Source organism: Neofelis nebulosa, chromosome 6 (genome assembly GCF_028018385.1).
Source record: "Neofelis nebulosa isolate mNeoNeb1 chromosome 6, mNeoNeb1.pri, whole genome shotgun sequence".
Classification (NCBI taxonomy): Eukaryota; Metazoa; Chordata; class Mammalia; order Carnivora; family Felidae; genus Neofelis; species Neofelis nebulosa.
The window spans coordinates 145,879,260-145,897,119 of NC_080787.1; the positions used below are offsets into that span (position 1 = coordinate 145,879,260).

The 17,860-nt window shown below is 43.3% G+C and overlaps 1 protein-coding gene across 3 annotated transcripts in view; it reads left to right on the forward strand.

Moving 5' to 3' along the window:
- SNX9 (sorting nexin 9) overlaps window positions 1–17,860 on the forward strand; it is a 116,693-nt gene that overhangs the window by 51,405 nt on the left and 47,428 nt on the right. For 2 of the 3 annotated variants that reach the window (XM_058735775.1, XM_058735773.1), the window contains exons 3-5: window positions 15–89; window positions 1,359–1,484; window positions 14,372–14,458. In XM_058735775.1, coding sequence (XP_058591758.1) covers window positions 15–89; window positions 1,359–1,484; window positions 14,372–14,458 — 288 coding nt within the window. The remainder of the gene's footprint in view (window positions 1–14; window positions 90–1,358; window positions 1,485–14,371; window positions 14,459–17,860) is intronic. The other variant, XM_058735774.1, reaches the window with a different exon arrangement.

Here is a 17,860-nt window from a genome sequence, read left to right on the forward strand (position 1 = left end):
TTAAACGTTACTAGGATGTTGGTGGAGGATGGCTAGAAGGAAGAAACAGCAAAGGAGAACGAGGGCTTGTTCCCACAGACTATGTTGAAGTAAGAACTTACTGTCATATAGTAAAACCTGGTCTTTGTCAAACGTCTTGTTATGAATTATGGAAAGTAGCAACTTTATTTTTAATCAGGAAGTTTCCACTGTAAAAGTAATACCTGGTAATTATGTAAAATGTGAACAATACATTGAAGTAGAACTAAGAAAAAATATTACCTATAGACCTGTGCTCCAAAGAGTGACTCCATATTTAGATTAAGTTCCTTTTAGGGAGAGCAACTTTTAAGTACTCTGAATAAATGCCCCTATTTTTCCTGTGTTTATATTGTGTAATAGCTGCTGCCTATAATACTGTTTACATTACAGAGTTCATTCACAAAGTTTAAAAAGTTTTTTTTTTTTTTTTTTGAAGTAGTTCTCTTCTCTCTGTGCTGGTTCCGGACATATCTCTTCAGTTCCTTCTCTCCATTTCCATAGACAGAGGGCCTTGGATGAACTAACTTCTGGGACCTATTGCCTGGTTTTAAGCTGTGTTCCCATAGATGCCAAGGATAGTGTTACAGCATCTGGGAGGAGCCTCCCAGCCTGGGACACACCCACTCAGCTGACACCCCCCCCCCCCAGCCCACCCTGAGCCAGCCTCCTGGCGCCCCCTGCTGGTTGTCTGTAGGTCACTCAAAATTGAGTCCTGGGTACTGAGCTTGCCTTTCCACTCAGGTGACTGAAACTAAGGTGGCCTGGTGCCCTGGGAGTAAAACTGAACAAGAACAAGGTGCCTATGGTTCCTCTCCAGCAGAGAGGAATAATGCCCTGGGAGGATGTTTACCTGGGCACTGCCTGCAGAATGGGAAGACTGTCTGTCTGTTGTTCTGATCGAGAGTTGGGGTGGGGAGTTTTGAACCCTCTGGAGAATCTGATGAAATCTGGGGCCCTTCTCTCGGAAATATGTGCACGTGCATGTACCCCAACCTCTTCTGTAGAGTTCCACAGGGTTCATGGGCCCCTGGACTCAGTCCACCTGTCTTATACTTATGTTGTGCTTTACCTCGGTGCACTGTGTATTCAGGACTCTAAAAATAGACAAGAATGAGAAAAATCTAAGGATTTAAGTTAGTGCTGGCATTAATTGCATTTTCTAGAACTCTGCATACTTCTAGAAAGGGATGGTTAATACAGATGTTCTGGGGCTTGCTTACCTTTTAAAAATATAAACCCCTTTTCCATAATAGATGACAACTCTTGCTTGCCCTCAGACTCTAACTCTGAAATAACCCTAATCTATGAAAGTAACTGTGGTTCTTTCTAATATTCAGATTTTGCCCAGTGATGGAAAAGACCCATTTTCTTGTGGAAATTCAGTGGCCGACCAAGCCTTCCTCGATTCTCTGTCAGCGAGTGCCACTCAGGCCAATTCATCAGCTGCCAACAGTAATAACCAGGTGAGTCTTCCGTCATCTGGCTGGACTGAGCACAGCGCATTTGTGAGAGCTTGTGTGCCTCCGAGCCATTGCCATCCCCGGAAAGCATAAACAAAATAGCTGTTAGATGTGTGTGTGGCGTTTCTGTTGGGTATTAACAAAGAACTTGCCTGTTAGGCGGGCTAAACACTTTTTAAAGATGATTATAAGAGAGAATGCAGGGTGTTCATTGAGAGTTGCTTTTAAAAGTCTGGCATGATATGAACATGGACCTTGTAAGGTACAAATATCCTCTCAAGTGGGGAAAGAAAAGCAGGGTCCTGTGCTGAGGTGATCTGTGTCAAAACTCCGCTGAAACAGGAGACGATTTCTCAGACCTTGACATGGTCGTTACACTCTCAGAGCCCCCTCGTCTTGTGGACACTACACATGTAACAGTGGCTGCAAATCCAGCACTTAGCACTCGGTATCTTGTATTGCTTCTAGAAAACTTACAATAGTGGGATGATTTGGGAAAAATACACTGAAATTCTACATTGATTTTAAGGGAAGTTTGACCAGTTCAGGTGACTCTGCCTAGTTATTGTAAAATGATTACCTTGGGCGAGTGTCAGCACGAACAGTCAGAAGATGGACATCAAAATGTTGCCCTTCCTAAATCTTTAGAAGCAACTCGGCTTCAGGGGATGTTATTTCGTGATACTCTTTAACTACAAAAAAGGTTTTGAATTATGTGAAGCCTAATAGTCGTATCACTTGAGAATTATTTGCGTACAGAATGTTTATATTTTAACCTTCCGAGAGAATTTCTCCAAGTGCTATTACCATATGTTAACTGCAGGTTTTACACATTTTTAGATAGCTTTTGATGGACATCCTGAGTTACAACTTAATCTGACCCAAATACTTAAAATTCAGAGGCAGAGTGATCACCACAGTTGAGCGTTTGCCTATATTTTGTAACTCTGTAATACCTGAGGACCCTGGGCAGTTAGAGACTACGCAAGATAAAATGTGAGACAGTAGTAGTTAGGGGCACCTGGGTGTCTCGGTTGAGTGTCCCACTTGGTTTCAGTTCAGGTCATGATCCCGGGGTCGTGGGATCAAGCCCCGTGTTGGGTTCTGTGCTGAGTGCGAAGCCTGCCTAAGATTCTCTCTCCTCCTCCTCCTCCCTTTGCCCCTCTCTCCTGCTTGCACTTTCTCTCTCTCTCTCAACAAAATAAAATAATATTTTTTAAACTGTGAAGCCATGGTAGTTAAACCTTCCTTGAAGTTTCACCAGGGATTCTCAGCGCGAGCCCTGTTGACCTCTGGGGACTGAGCTTCAGCTTGTGATGTTCAGCAGCACCCCTGGCCTTGATTCACTACATGCCAGTAACATCCCGTTGCCCCCAGTTGTAAGAACCAAAATTATCTGCAGATGTTGCCAGACGTCCCCTGGGCGCAAAGTCAACCAGCTGAGTTCACTGAGTTAGACAAAAACCTCAGGGAAATGGGTTTGCACTGAGTAAAAGAGAACATTTTAATAAAAGGGAATGATGTTCAGATGATCGTAGAATAAATGAAGGAGACAAAAGATGGAAATATTCATCTTATTTTTGTTTTAATTTTTTTAGTGTTGAGAGAGAGAGAGAGAGAGAGAGAATATCCTAAGCAGGCTCCTTGCTGTCAGCACAGAGCTGGACGTGGGGCCCCGACACACAAACCGCGAGACCATGACTGAGCCGAAATCAGAGTCGGATGCTCCACCGACTGAGCCACCCAGGCGTCCCAATTCGTCTTATTTTAATTCAAGGACCTACATCAATCATTATCTCAGGATAGGCTGCAGCACTCTGCACACAAAGTTGCAGTCAGGCTCCAGTCTTGTCCTGTTGTGAAATAGCTTCCTCGGTGTTTAAATGTAGCAATACAGACGGATTAGCATAAGTGTAAATGTTTTTTCTTCCAGGTTATTTAGAAGAAAATATAACCCCCTTTTCGAAGTCGGATTTTCCTAATCCGTTCGGACATACTAAATCTAGCCAGATCCTTTGAAAGCAAAGAAAAAGTGAACTAAACTAGAAGTAACAGAATAAAGCAAGCATGACCATAATTAACTGAGCATTTGGATTTAATTTAAATCAAGTAAAAATATTTTTAATAACCGTCTATGCTTTCGGTTATCTGGGTTAGGAAAATAACTTAAATAGGCCAAAATGGTGATGATGTTCATACATACCATGAAAACTGTCATGACCAAGAAACCGGGCAGCCATTACCAATTAGTAGCTTTTAAAACTTTTGCTGTCGGGTTTACTCATTCTTTCATTTTCTGGATGTCAATGAGAAAATACCGTTTTTGTCCCAGGGATGTGCCTCTTGGGATTTTCTAATTACTCTGGCACTGTGTTCTCTCCCAGAGGTCAGTCTGATTTGGAGGACAAGTATGTCAGAGGCGCCGGCTCTCTCTGTCTCCCGGTCAGGCCGTGCAGGGCACACCCCCTGTCCCCTCCGCACACCGTTCACTTCCGAACCAGCATCTGTCTGCTGTCCTCGGCACCGATGATTTGAAATTTGGCTTTCTTCCCACACATGCAGATTAAAGCTCTGCATTTAGCTCCTGGTTATCCAACTTTCTGACTGTTGGATCTTTCCTCTAAATCGTGTATCTTTTTTTTTTTTTTAATCTCTCTAAAAGGTTCTATCCGTCTGCAGATCTCCTTGAATAGCTTATTTTGAGCCTGCTATTTTTTAATCTGTCTGACCCTTCCTTGACTTTGTATTCTTAATCTGTCCTACATGTCAGAGTAATTAGTTCATAAATTTGTAATTTAATATGTAAAAAGCACTTCCTTGGGCTTTTCTTAAAACTCCTCATTTCAGGGTGCTTGAGGTACCTTCTGGTTCTGGCTGCTTACTGAGCAGCTGCAGAGGTCATGCAGTCACTGGTGTAGAGGAGAGAACAGGGTACTTTTATCACAATGACCCACTGTGATCTTTTTCTCCCTTTACTAGTTCATGGGGGGGGGGATCCCTTATCTGTAAAACATAGTCCAGTTGTTGGTTGTGGTATAGACTAGGATTGGAAATGTCAGAGGAATATGATGCAGTATTCTTTAAATGTGTTGGGACAGTTTAGCTTGGAAAACGGTAAAGCTGTTTATTTTTTAAGTACTTGGAGAGAATATCAAGGACATTTTTTCCATAACCTTGGAATATGGAAAGACAGCACAGTGTCTTGCGGCCGTTAAGGAAAGAATGGATGCATTTAAGTAAAAAAGTAATACTAAACTAGAAAAATATTTCGCACATACCACAGAAACCGGCTAATTCTGTTAACATACAAAGAATTCTTGCAAATCTATAGAAATAGATGAATAGCTCAGGAGAAAAAAAAACGAGCAAAGGGTGGGAACAGATTTTTCATTGGAAAAGTAGTACAAACAGCCAATAAATATAGGAAAATACTCATTTTTAGTGTCTGCTATTAAATTAGCAGAGAATTAAAATGTTTTAATACCCCACGTGAGGAAAGGAATATGCTGATAGGCATTCTGCTGCAAAGGTGGGGGAAGGATACATTAACGAAGCCTTTTGGAAGACAGTTTGGTAACATGCATTAATATTTAAAATGCATCTACTCTGTGCCCCCAGCAGTTCTGAGTTTACTTATAGAGCTCCTCTTGGGACTCAGCCACATGGGCTGCAGATTCACCGTGCGAGGTCCAACATGAGGACGTGGGGACACACACGTCTGACCATAGGGACCTGGCCAGGCAGAGCCCAGGGCGGCCACATGGTGGGAAGCATGAGTGTGGGTTTAGATGTACAGGTGTGGACGTCTGTTGTTTTTTAAACAATTTTTTTTATAAAGTTGATTTATTTTTGAGAGAGAGACAGAGTGTGAGTGGGGGAGGGGCAGAGAGAGAGGGAGACACACAGTCTCCAGGCAGCTCCAGGCTCCCAGCTGTCAGCACAGAGCCCGACGCGGGGCTCAAACTCACGAACCGCGAGATCGTGACCTGAGCCGAGGTCAGCCGCTTAACCGACTGAGCCACCCAGGCGCCCCACATCTGATTCTTTTTTAAAAGCACATCAGTAATGTTATCTTTCCCGTGCTTGAGTACGCACACACCACAGATGCAAATTGTGTGTAGAATATTTATTGAAGCGTAACCAGGAAATGAATCGAATTCTCATTGTTTTCTTACTCTAATACAGATCTTAAGGTGGATGAGGACCACTATTGCAGTACCTTTAGAAAAGGAGAATAGTTTCTAGTGGTTCATACTAGTTTTGTTACTAGGGACTTATCTGGTATTTTCCAGCTGCAAGAGCGTTTCATGTGGCAGCTGTGCCACCAGCCGCCATTCAGAGACGTATGTGGGGACAGTCGCCCCAGTCTTGGTTTTCACCCAGTTATCAGTGTTTCAGTTGCACCATTGCTTTGATTCTGAGAAGCTTCTCACTATAGATCTTTACAAACCTCGGAGGTGGCTGCTTCTGTGGAGTATTTGCTTTTGAGAAATTAATGGGAAGTTTTGTACTTAATTTTTTAAGTTTTTTTATTATTATTATTTGTTTTGAGGGGGAGGGGCAGAGAGGGAGAGAGAATCCCAAGCAGGCTCTGCACGAGTCAGCACAGAGCCCAACGTGGGGCTTGAACCCACGAACCGTGAGATCACGACCTGAGCTGAAATCAAGAGTCAGATGCTTAACCTGCGGAGCCACCCAGACACCCCTGTACTTTCTGAAGAAGAACAATAGGGATTACACGTGAATTAAAAGTTCTGTGAAACTAGATGTTTCATCTGAAGCCTTTGACTTGAGAGGTTTATTTTTCTATCTTGAAATACTGGCAAGATCTACATCCCTGGGATGAACTGCTTCTGTCTTTACCACACCGCCTCCCACTTCCCCATGAATCTGTCTTCCTGTTGCCGGGTTCCTCATCCCCTGCCACCAGCACCGTCCCCAGGGTGGGGTGGCGTAGTGGGAAGCACCAGAGCCTTGCCACCAGACCTGAATGTGCCGCTGTGTGAGCTCTGGCTTCCGGAATTGCAGGATTAGGCCCCTTGTAGAAAGGGGTGTTGTACACGGAAGACATTTAATAAATACTTTGCTTCTTTTCTCACCTCTTCCCTTTTCCAGGGGTGTTCTCATGCATCTGCACTGGTTTCTTCCAACTTCTCCCTCTCCTGCCACGTGGATGTTCCCCTATGCCTGTCTCCAGTCTCAGATTTTCTCTTCAGTTTGCTCATTTTCCGGCTTCTTGTTGAACGTCTCCGTCCTCCTATCCCTTCTGTGTCTCAGAGCATGAGCACAATCACTCATTTCCCCACAGAAGTAGTTTCTCTTTCTCCCTTTCCCATTTCCTTTCTCTGATATGCTCGTACTGCCCTTCTTTCATAAAACCCTAGCCGAGTGCCGCTGGCAGCCACAGTTACTGACGGGAGGGTCCTGCGTCCTCTACATGGGCAAGGGCAGGAAAAACCCTCGCTTTTAATCCCAGGCCTCTTACTTCCGTGAGACTTAGGTAAGTTTCTTCCCTTCCATGCCTCCATTTCCTCATCTGGGAAACCTCGTACGATTGTAGGAATGAGTAAATGGAGAGCTGCTTCTCAAGTATGTAATGTAGTACTTGATAGAGATTTAATAATTGTTCATGACAGTATCTTACACACCACTGCCTCTACGATAAGATGATTAAGTGTTTCGGTTCTTTGCCCGAGAAACTGTAGGGGCTCCCCCGTCGCCTCCTGAACCAAGTGACCCCTTCTGCGCATCGAGAGAGATCCGTCGAGCAGGTAGCCACTACCCTGTCAGAGTGGGACAGGTGGACACTGAACAATGCATGGTAGGGAACTTGTGTAAGAAAAGCATCTGAACTTGAGGTGCGACGAGACTTTTTCCAACCTGTTATGTTTGTCTGATTCCTCCACATGGCCCCATCCTTACTTTGTCCTTATGATAGGCTCCAGCCAAACTGGCCCTTCTCCAGATAGACCCCATGCTGTCCCACCTTCTCTTTGTATCTTTTGCTTTTGCCTCCAAGAATGATAGAGTGACTCCTTCCATCTGTCAAGTCTGCCCAGCCCCCAAGGTTAGGTTCAAATATCATGTCCTTTGTGAAGCCTCTTTTGTGTGTGTGTGTGTGTGTGTGTGTCTTTCATTCTCTCTTCTTGATTCCCTCTGTGCTATTTGTGATTCTTAATCACAGATTATATTACTTAATTATCAACTTGCGAGCTTGGTGAGAAGCAGAGATTTTGTCTTAGTTTTTCTATTCCCATAACCTCTCTGAGGCCTTGCACCATAATACAGTTCTCTACAAACGTGGGAGTGATTTTTTGGTTCATTTGTCAATACAGCAAAAAGTATTTTACAGGGGCGCCTGGGCGGCTCAGTCGGTTAAGCATCCAATTCTTGATTTCAGCTCAGGTCATGATCCCCTGGTTCAGGAGCTCGAGCCCTGTGACGGGCTCTGCGCTGACAACGCGGAGCCTGCTTGGGATTCTGTCTCTCCCTCTCTCTCTGCCTGCCCCTCCCCTGCACTTTCACGCACACATTCTTTCTCTCTCTCTCAAAAATAAGTAAATGAACAATTTTTTTAAAAAGGTATTTTACAATGGAAAATGTTATGAGATTGAGTCCAACCCGAATTCTCTCTAGGGAGGTTTGTGTTCTCAACATTGACTGGGGGACTGGGAGCCACCATAGTACCTCATTCTACCACCCACCGGTTTTCCCAGTCAGAAGTAGCTCGTTCTCCTACAGGAGACCCACTGAGATTGTTAACTATCTTTTAACCATTTGGATATTAAACACATGCTCAAAGTTAAGTGGGTATTTAGGGAAATGACATCTTTTTATTCAGAGATTTTCAGTGTAATGATATTTGTTATGAAGGGTTTTTTTGTTGGTTAAGGGATAAGGAAGACCATAGTAATTTTATGTTGGAACTACATTTCCCTTTCTCATTCCACCCCCACCCCCCACCCCCAAATCCATGCTTAGGCCATTTTAAGGCCATTTTGTAGACCATTTAAAAATAAATCAGCAAAAGAAAATGTCACATGGGTATTAAGTTTGCTTATTATTTCATTACCTCAAATGAGATCTGTAATGCCATAGACTTCTCATAATTCTAATTGAGATTTCCTCTTTACAAAACCCTATTGGAAAGGTTCTCTCTCTCTCCCCACCCCCATGTGAATTCTTTTTAGTTGCTTACAGAGCTTTGTAAGGAAGGTTGTATACATCTGTTTAAAGGATCTGTTGACATTTCTCCCCAAAACTGCATTAGGCTAGTGATACTAATTTTCCGTGCTTTATTGATCACGGATCCTTGCTTTATATAAGACAGCTTTATGCACCTAGGGAACCTTTCCAAAACTACGTGCTATCAGGGGCGCCTGAGTGGCTCAGTCACGTAAGCATCTGACTCTTGGTTTCAGCTTAGATCATGATCTCATGATTCATGAGACTGAGCCCCACGTCTGGCTCCATGCTGAGCACGGAGCTTGCTTGGGACTCTCTCTCTCCTGCTCTCTCTACCCCTCTCCTGCTTGTTTCTCTCTCCCTCTCCCTCTCTCTCTCTCTCATAAATAAACACTAAAAAAAATCAAAATAAAATGCTTAAAAAAAAAGTACATGCTATGAAATTCATTGTTTAGGGTGGTTTGTCGTTGTTTGCTTTCGTCTAATAGGAAACAAATGACAGAAGCAAAGGGTTTGTCTTGTTTTGTTTTTTACCTTAAAACTGCTCTGGTGAAGGGCCAGTGAGCATTGTTCTAGCACGGCCCATCATCACAAGTGCCCATAAGCCTGTCCTGCATGGACTTTTGTTGGATCCATCTGGAGGTTACTCATAGCCTCATCCTATCTGGGACATAAAGCTACCGATATTACTTAAGACTTCGTGCTGACGAAGTAAGTAAACTCTCTAAACTAATACAAAGATCCCCATTTCTTGTGTGTGTGTGTGTGTGTGTGTGTGTGTGTGTGTGTGTGTGTGTGTGTGTGTGTGAATGTTTTATTTATTTTGAGAGAGAGCAAACGAGCACAAGCAGGGGAGGCAGAGAGAGGGAGAGAGAGAATCTCTCTCTGCACTGTCAGCACAGAGCCCCATGTGGGGCTCAACCTCACGAACTGTGAGATTATGACCTGAGCTGAAATCAAGGGTCAGACGCTTAACCGACCAAGCCACTCAGGCACCCCCCAGTTGTCCCCATTTCTTAATATGAATTGTACTGTTTTAATATTCTGTATTTAAAAAATAAATATCTGGAATTGACATCTGTGGGTTCAGAATATGAATTAACAAAGGGCTTGTTAAACCAGTTGTACTTTTTGGGTCATTTGCAGTTAGTGCAAATGGATTTCATCGGTTCTTGTGATCTAGCCTCATTCTTAAAAGAAGGTACGAGTTTTATATTCTGACCAGTGGTTTTGTGAAGTTAGTCGAGGTTTATCTGAATTAGATGAATTACAATTAGGTAATTTCCTCTGAGCAAAAGATCTATAAACAAGAAAACAGGAAAATTTTCAAATTCTTAAACATTCCAAGTAGAAATGGCTAGGCTCTTTACATAAGAGATTTTGTACCTACTGTAGGTTCTTTTGAGAAAAAGAGTTAAACTGTTGTCAGAAACTATTGAAATATTCTTGGGCATAGAAACCACAGTCTTTGCTTTCTGTTCCCTTTTCCTGACACAGTTGGCACACGGTCATTACAATCTGATGAAGGAGAAAATGTCAGGTAAAGGCTTTAGTACCTCGGTCAAGCAGATGAGTTACAAAAACGAAAGAAGGAAAACTATAATAAAGTCTCAACCTTCACAGAGCAAGCAGCTTTCTTTTCATTTTTGTTCCTTATCCCTGGACAAAGTCTTGCCCTGGACGTTTCTAGTTACAAAATTCCTTCCTTCCATCTTTCCTTCCAAGCAGGAGACCATGTATGAGGGGAGAATAGAATGATAAGTCAGGGCAGGGCAGGCCAGCTGACAACAGAGTGTGTGAGCATGTGAGGGAGGCACGGCGAGAAATCCCGTGTGTGGTGTTACGGGAGCCCTGGAATGCTTCCACTGTCTCTGCTCCAAGGTAACAACAAGAAGGGCAGTGAGCCCGTGATTCAGGACTCCTCTTACCTGGCACACTTCTCAGACTGAGTGGTCTACTCTGACCTGTATTGATTGAGCATCTCCTGTAAGGAACCAGGTGGGCAGCCAGAGTGGTGACCATGAATTGACTTCTGTTGAGCCATCGTATGTCCTTTGTACTCTTGTTTGCTGGTTTGGTAGAAAGCCAGATAGAAAGCAACCTTAATGAGCTAAATGGGTAAGGGGCATTAAGGAATCTACTGAAATCACTGCTTCACTGTATACTAACTAATTTGGATGTAAATTTTAAAAAATAAAAAATAAATCAAAAAAAAAAAAAAAGAAACTACAAACCTGCAATTACCAACTGGGAGTATACCACTTAACTTTTATATTTACAAAATGCTACAGTTTATTTTTCTCAAATTATTTCAAATTATCATCAAGAAACTAATAAATGAGGGGCACCTGGGTGGCGCAGTCGGTTAAGCGTCCGACTTCAGCCAGGTCACGATCTCGCGGTCCGTGAGTTCGAGCCCCGCGTCGGGCTCTGGGCCGACGGCTCGGAGCCTGGAGCCTGTTTCCGGTTCTGTGTCTCCCTCTCTCTCTCTGCCCCTCCCCCGTTCATGCTCTGTCTCTCTCTGTCCCCAAAATAAATAAAAAAACGTTGAAAAAAAAATTAAAAAAAAAAAAGAAACTAATAAATGAATATTATAAAAATGCAAAAAAAAAAAGCAACCTTAATGAAAGACATGCTCTCTTTTTCATTAATCCTCAGACCTAAATCACTCTCAGTATCCAACCTAGTTTCAGAGGACACAGAAACAGTGGCGTCATTGCCCTTCTCTGCATCTTGTCCCGGCTGCTCCCATATGGATGCTGTTGTGATGTGTGCTGTGAAGGTTGTCCTTCTCACACCACATCTTGTCTGCTTACTGGGACACCAGTGAATGAGTCAGATCTCAGCACCCGCACAAGTCCTTGCCCTGTTGTCAGAAGTAGGAGTTTGCTTCTTACTGGTCCAGGTCCCCCTCAAGATGTCATATAGAAGAAAATACAGCAAAATATAACAAAACCAGAACCTCTCATTTTGTGGCCAGTGGTTGCAGACTAGTGTTTTTATTTTCTTTAAAAATACTTTTTTAAAGTAACCTTTTATCATTTTAGAAGCAGTACATAAACACTGTAGAGAATTGGGAAATTCAGGCTAGCAAAAAGAAAAACGTCACATCCACACCGTGCATGACTACTGTTTACACCTTGGTGCATACCTTATTTTCCCTGCGTGAGCATGGTTACCCACGTGCTTACCTGGATGAGACACATTGAGTACCTGCTGTTTGTAACCTTTTAAAGGTTGACGATCCTTTCCTTTTCAGTAAATTTTCATCTGCCATAATATCCAGACCACTTTTAATTTTCCCAGCAGCCCCCAGAATGTCCTTTACAGCTCATTTATGAACTGGTGTTCAGTGCAGGACCAAGCGTTATGTCTGCTTGTGTCCATTATGTCCCTCACATGTGTCCTTTCTTTCCAGCACAATCCTTACTTTTTTATTCTGACTTAGTCTTACTGTAGAATTCCAGTCTTTTGGGTTTGTCACATTGTTCCTTTGGTATCCTCTATCCTCTGTACTTCTTACAAATTGGAAGTTGTACCTAAAGGCTCAGTGGATTCAAATTGAACATTTGAGACAAGAATATACCATAGGGATATCCTATATTCATGCTATATCACATCAGAAGACGTAGTGTCTGGTCATTGATCACAATGACCTTGGGTCAGGTTGATGACAGTCTTGTGCTTCCACTATCTAGTTACATTGTTTCCTTGTGACCAGAAGGTCATCTGTCTGGTATTAATTCAGTGCTGGTAACCATTCTCCTATTTGTTTACCACCAATGATAAGCCTTGCCTGAATCAGTCAGGCTGTTTCTCCCACACTGTAAGAGGTGGCTTTCTTCTGTAAAATAGCTCTTTTCCTTTACCAGTTGGAGCTAGTTAGCTACCTTGGGAAACAATTTCTGCTGGAATTAGGTATAGATATCTAGTTCCTTCCCTTTAACTCCCAGTTTTCCAGGTAAGAAGTTGTTTTAATAGCTGCCTCAAGTAGTGACAAATGAGTTTTCCCATCTTTATTTATTTATTTATTTATTTTTTGGTATTGTTGTGGACCCAGCGGTTTACATTGATTCAATGTATTTCCACCAGAGTGGGTTTTTCTTTTTTAGGCTTATAACTGTCACCCCTTGGAAGCCCATTCAAAATGTTTCCTCTAGCTCATCGATATCTGGAAGCTTTCTTGCTCTTAAATATTGCCAGTTCTGTTATCTATGTCATTACTGGGTCAGCTTTGATTGACTGGTCTTTCTCTTATCTATGGTTCATATTTTTCTGCTTCTTTTCATGCCTGGTGATTTTTTTTTTTTTTTTTTTTTTATTGGAAGCCAGACCTTGTGATTTTCACCTTGTTATATGCTGGATATTTTTGTATTCCCATAAATATTTTTGGGTCTTGTTCTGGTGTACAGTTAAGTTACTTAGAAATAGTTTAATCCTGTCACATTATTTTAAGCTTTTTGAAGTGGGACCAGAGCAACATTTAATCTAGGGGTATTTTTGCCTGCCTACTGAGGCAAACCCTTCTTAGTAGTGTACCCGATGCCCTGTGACTCGTGAGGTTTTCCGCTCTGGCCGGCGAGAACCATCTGATGCGAGAGATTGATACTTCATCCTTGCGTGTGGTCTGCTGCTTAGTGTGAGCCCAGGGCCCAGGTCCGTAGATGGTTCTCTGTGCAGCTCTCTTCCTCTTTGGCCCTCCGCTCCAGGCTGCCAGTTCTGTCTTCTCAATTCACAGAGACCACTGGTCTTTGTGTGGATTCTTCATCCCTAATCTGTGGCTTAGAAAGTCTCTCTAGGCAGGATCAGGTCCTTTATTGTCTGATGCCCGATGATTGGAAAACTGCTTCATATATTTTGTATTTTTTTTAAATAGTTTTAGTTTTAAGTGGAAAACTGGATCATCTTGATGGCCTCCTTTGTATTAATTGATTTCCAAAGTCAAGTTTATCTGTATCTATAAAATGGAAATAATACCACCACTTACTTAACAAGAGAGTCCTACCTGGAGAGTGAAAAGTGCATTCTCGTAGCACCATGTGAACGTTCTGGTAATGACTTCCCTACTGGATAGTTGCACAGTGGGCTCAAAGCCTGGACACTGGGCTCTGCAGTTGTCCTCTTGACAACGATGCCAGTTTGGGCGTCGAGTACCTTCATGGGAGCCGATCTGTTACGTGTTCCCACAACGACGCTGCGTACTGAGCCAGGAGCGTGCACCGGAGACCTTTGCTCCTGCGTTCACGGGTTCTGTGCTCTCACCTGGGCTTGCTGGGTTCCATCGTGACTCTGCAGTTCCTTCGTTGTCAGCCGGGTGGCTTCACTCATCTCACGTGTCTGGTGGCTTTGAAAGCACTGGCTCGGCATCTTGACGTTTTTAACAGCTTGACTTTGCATTTCCTCTGGGGTTTTTCTCATCGGCTGTATGACCCGCATGCTATTTGTTCCGTTCCTTCTGTGCTGCTTCTGCTTATTTGTAGTGCTTTAGTAATACCGCGATAGGACGACAGTCTCTAGAATATGCACTGAAGACAACCCACTAATACACAGTTGGGGCTTTGCTTTTTGCATGGAATGTCTGGGAATGAGCAGCATGCTAGAATTTTCTGGTGCACTTAGCCTTGCCATGAATTTGCTGTTTCTAGTTAGAAGCTTGGGTGTGCTCTTTCTTTGCCCCGTTTACTGAGCACTTCTTTTGTTTTAAGGTGGATATTTTGGCTCAGATTGGTTGTATTGAAAGTCTCAGCCAGTCACCACCTTCTTCATCTTCTCCTTCTCCTACCATAAATAAGGTAAAATTCAAACTTGAATGCAAGAGGAAATAAACATTTAAAACCTCATGACGTAACCCTTTTCCCCAGGTGAGGCGATGGTTGTAGGTGAAGTATCTCACCAAGGGCCGTCTTGGGACATGGAGACGTAGGGCGTGGGCTAGGTGGGAACAGGAAGAGCAGCCGGGCTATGCCCCTGGGACAACTGGTCACTGAGACTTGACCGATGATCTATTCCAGGGGCGGCGAGCACCAGTGAGGGGTTCTCAGTCACATGGTTGGCGGCGTTAGGGGGTGTTTGGTACCATAAAAGGTGGACGAGGAAGAGGATGAAGACCTTGCCCCGCAGAGGGAGAGAAGGAGGAAAGCCAGAAGAAAGGAAGGAAGAGGCAGCCCTGCATTTGAAGCCTTGGCTCAGGAGCAGAACGGGTTGTTTTGGCCAAATGCCTGCGGTCGGGGGTTATTGGGATTGGAGGCAAAAAAGTCAGAGGCCGCAGGGTCATTAAGCCAAGTCTTCGTGGCCAGGTTGTTTGGTACAGGAGGGGTTGGACTTGGAAGGCTCTGGCATCTAGCACCCAGAAAATGTTTGTGCCGAGCACCCCAAGAATTAAGAGTTGCTGTTGAACTTTTTGGTGAACGGTTTGTCTTCTTCCTCTTTCTTTTATGTACCTGAAGCCAACGGATCATTAGCGAGAATAGAAAATATCTTAAGTGGCTGTTATCCCCTCTGAGGGGATGCGCCCCTGAGGCATGATCTGGCAATGAAACCATTGGAAATGCAACTTCCCATCTTTTCCTCTAAAGCGCATACTAACAGGTGAACCGTTCACATGGCGTTTACTCAGCGAATTGCCAGTCTTCATTCTTTTCTATATATTCTAGCTGAGCTGCCATGTAATAAGGTAACCTCTACTGAACGCATACCATGGACCAGGTTTTGTGTTATGTGCTCTGTGTGCATCGTTTCATTGAATCCTTTCAAAGCCCCCGTGACGAAGTTCACGTTATTATATCTATTGTATAAGCATGGAAACAAAGAGAGATCATGTAAGTTGCCCAAGTTCATACAGCTAGTACGTGGTAAAGCTGGGCTTCAAACCTAGACAGCTCTCAAAGCCTAAGATCTTAACCGCTATACCCACAAGAAATAGATTCCTACAGTTTCATTAAGGGATTTAAAAGTCCCTTAAATGGACCAGTATTGGGGCGCCTGGGTGGCTCAGTCAGTTGGGCTTCTGACTTCGGCTCAGGTCCTGATCTCACAGCTCCTGAGTTCAAGCTGCGCGCCAGGCTCTGTGCTGACGGCTCGGAGCCTGGAGCCTGCTTCAGATTCTGTGTGTCTGTCTCTCTCTGCCCCTACCCCATTTGTGCTCTGTCTCTCTCAAAAATAAATAAACATTAAAACAAAAACCAGTATTCTTATCCTTGCCCCTTTTTACCCCATATTATTTATTTGGAAGATGCCCAGCTTTCCTCTGGTGATCACGTCCTGAACGCCCATCACTACTCACCCCTGCCTGGCCATTGTGACTCCATTTTATGGTCCTTCTGGCTCTGTCAGCTACAAGCCAGTCTGCTTTCTTAAGAAACTTACCTTACCTTACCTTCCGGTGGATACATTTAAATGTCTCATGACATAAGGCCAATATAAATGGATTTCTCTACTTGTCTTATGAGGATCAGGTAGCTGTTAAATTTAGATCAGCAAATATGTTGAGTACATTGCTCCTGGCCATAAGAAGCATTTTAATTTCATCGGAGTGGGGGCTGGGAGAGCATCAGACATATCAGCCAGTTCTAGTGCAAGGCAGATTAAAATGTGTTCATGATAGAGATTCAGGCAAACATGCTTTGGGAGCGTGCTAATTAACAAATAATTTATTGAGAACTTACTACATGCCAGGCCCCATGTTTATCGGCAACAGGAGATCACTGGTGGCCCTGAGGGACACAGCCCTTCTCTGGATCCCCTGCGTACACCCTCCTGGAATTCAGAAGGCAGAATGATTATATGAACAAATTTTGTGTGTTGGATTTTCCAGCATTTTGTTAAGAGTTCACGCATAGAAAAGTTAAATGAATTTCATAGTGAATAATCATGTTTTCACCTTTTAGATTTTACCATTAACGTTTTACTATTCTTGCTTTATCAAACACACGTGCCCACCCCTTTGTCCACCTAATGCCTGTCTGTCTGCCAGCTTTTCTGCAGCGGGCTGATAACTGCATTTATAACTCGGAAGGCATTGCTATTTCAAGAGTATTGTAGTGTCACGTGCTGCAAATTATTCATCCTGTGATCAACCACAGCAGGTTGTTTTCCTTGAAAAGACTGAAGTCACTGAACATAAGGAAAATCTGATTTCCTTCTTGGTGAAAAAAAAATGATAATGTTATGAAGATTAGGTGTCTGCCAAGAATAATATGTATTTGCTACAAATGATCAAGAACGCCATGTATTTTTTGAAAAGCCAGTGACAAAAGCATTAAAAAAAAAAAAAACATATTAACCACTTTAAGTAAAAAAAAAAAAAAAAAATTTGTGAGTTTTTGCCACTTTATGTAAGACATTTTGAGAATCTTTTGGGGGAAATGTTTTTTGTTGTTTGTTTTTTTTTTAAAAGACAGGCCTTCAGACATGGGTGGCTCAGTTGGTTAAACATCCGACTCCTGATTCCAGCTCAAGTCATGATCTCAAGGTTCATTAGATAGAGGTCCTAGTGGGGCTCTGTGCTGACAGTGCAAAACCTACTTGGGAGTCAGTCTCTCTCTCTCTCTCTCTCTCTCTCTCTCTCTCTCTGCCCCTCCACTGCTTGTGCTGTCTCAAAATAAACAAAATACATTAAAAAACATTTAGAAAAAAAAGACATTATGCCCATGAATTACTACAGGGAGTGAGCAACTGATATGAAATAACTCCAGTAGAAGACTGACTTTGGGAGAACGTGAGGCCAGCAGGCTCTGAGGCCGGGGTCGTACATGGGCCAGGACTTTGACATAATTTGGGAAGCTGAGGAAGAAGGTTTTGTATGCAGATAGAGAGTATAGCGTGAGCGGAGGCAAGAGTGCAGGGAAGCTTGGGAACCTGAAGGTCGAAGCATAAAGCAGGTCAGTGGTGAGTAATGAGAATGGGGTTGCGACCAAGGAAAAGTTAGGTCCTGACTGACAGACTGAGGAGCTTGGAATTTACTCCCTGGGCAGAGAGAACTAATGAGGGGTTCTTAATCTTGTGGTTGACAGAGTCGGGAGGTGTTTGGTACCATAAAGAGCAGGGGAGGTATGACCCAGCAATAGCACTGCTAGGAATTGACCCAAGGGATACAGGAGTGCTGATGCAGAGGGGCACTTGTACCCCAATGTTTATAGCAGCACTTTCAATAGTAGCCAAATTATGGAAAGAGCTTACATGTTCATCAACTGACG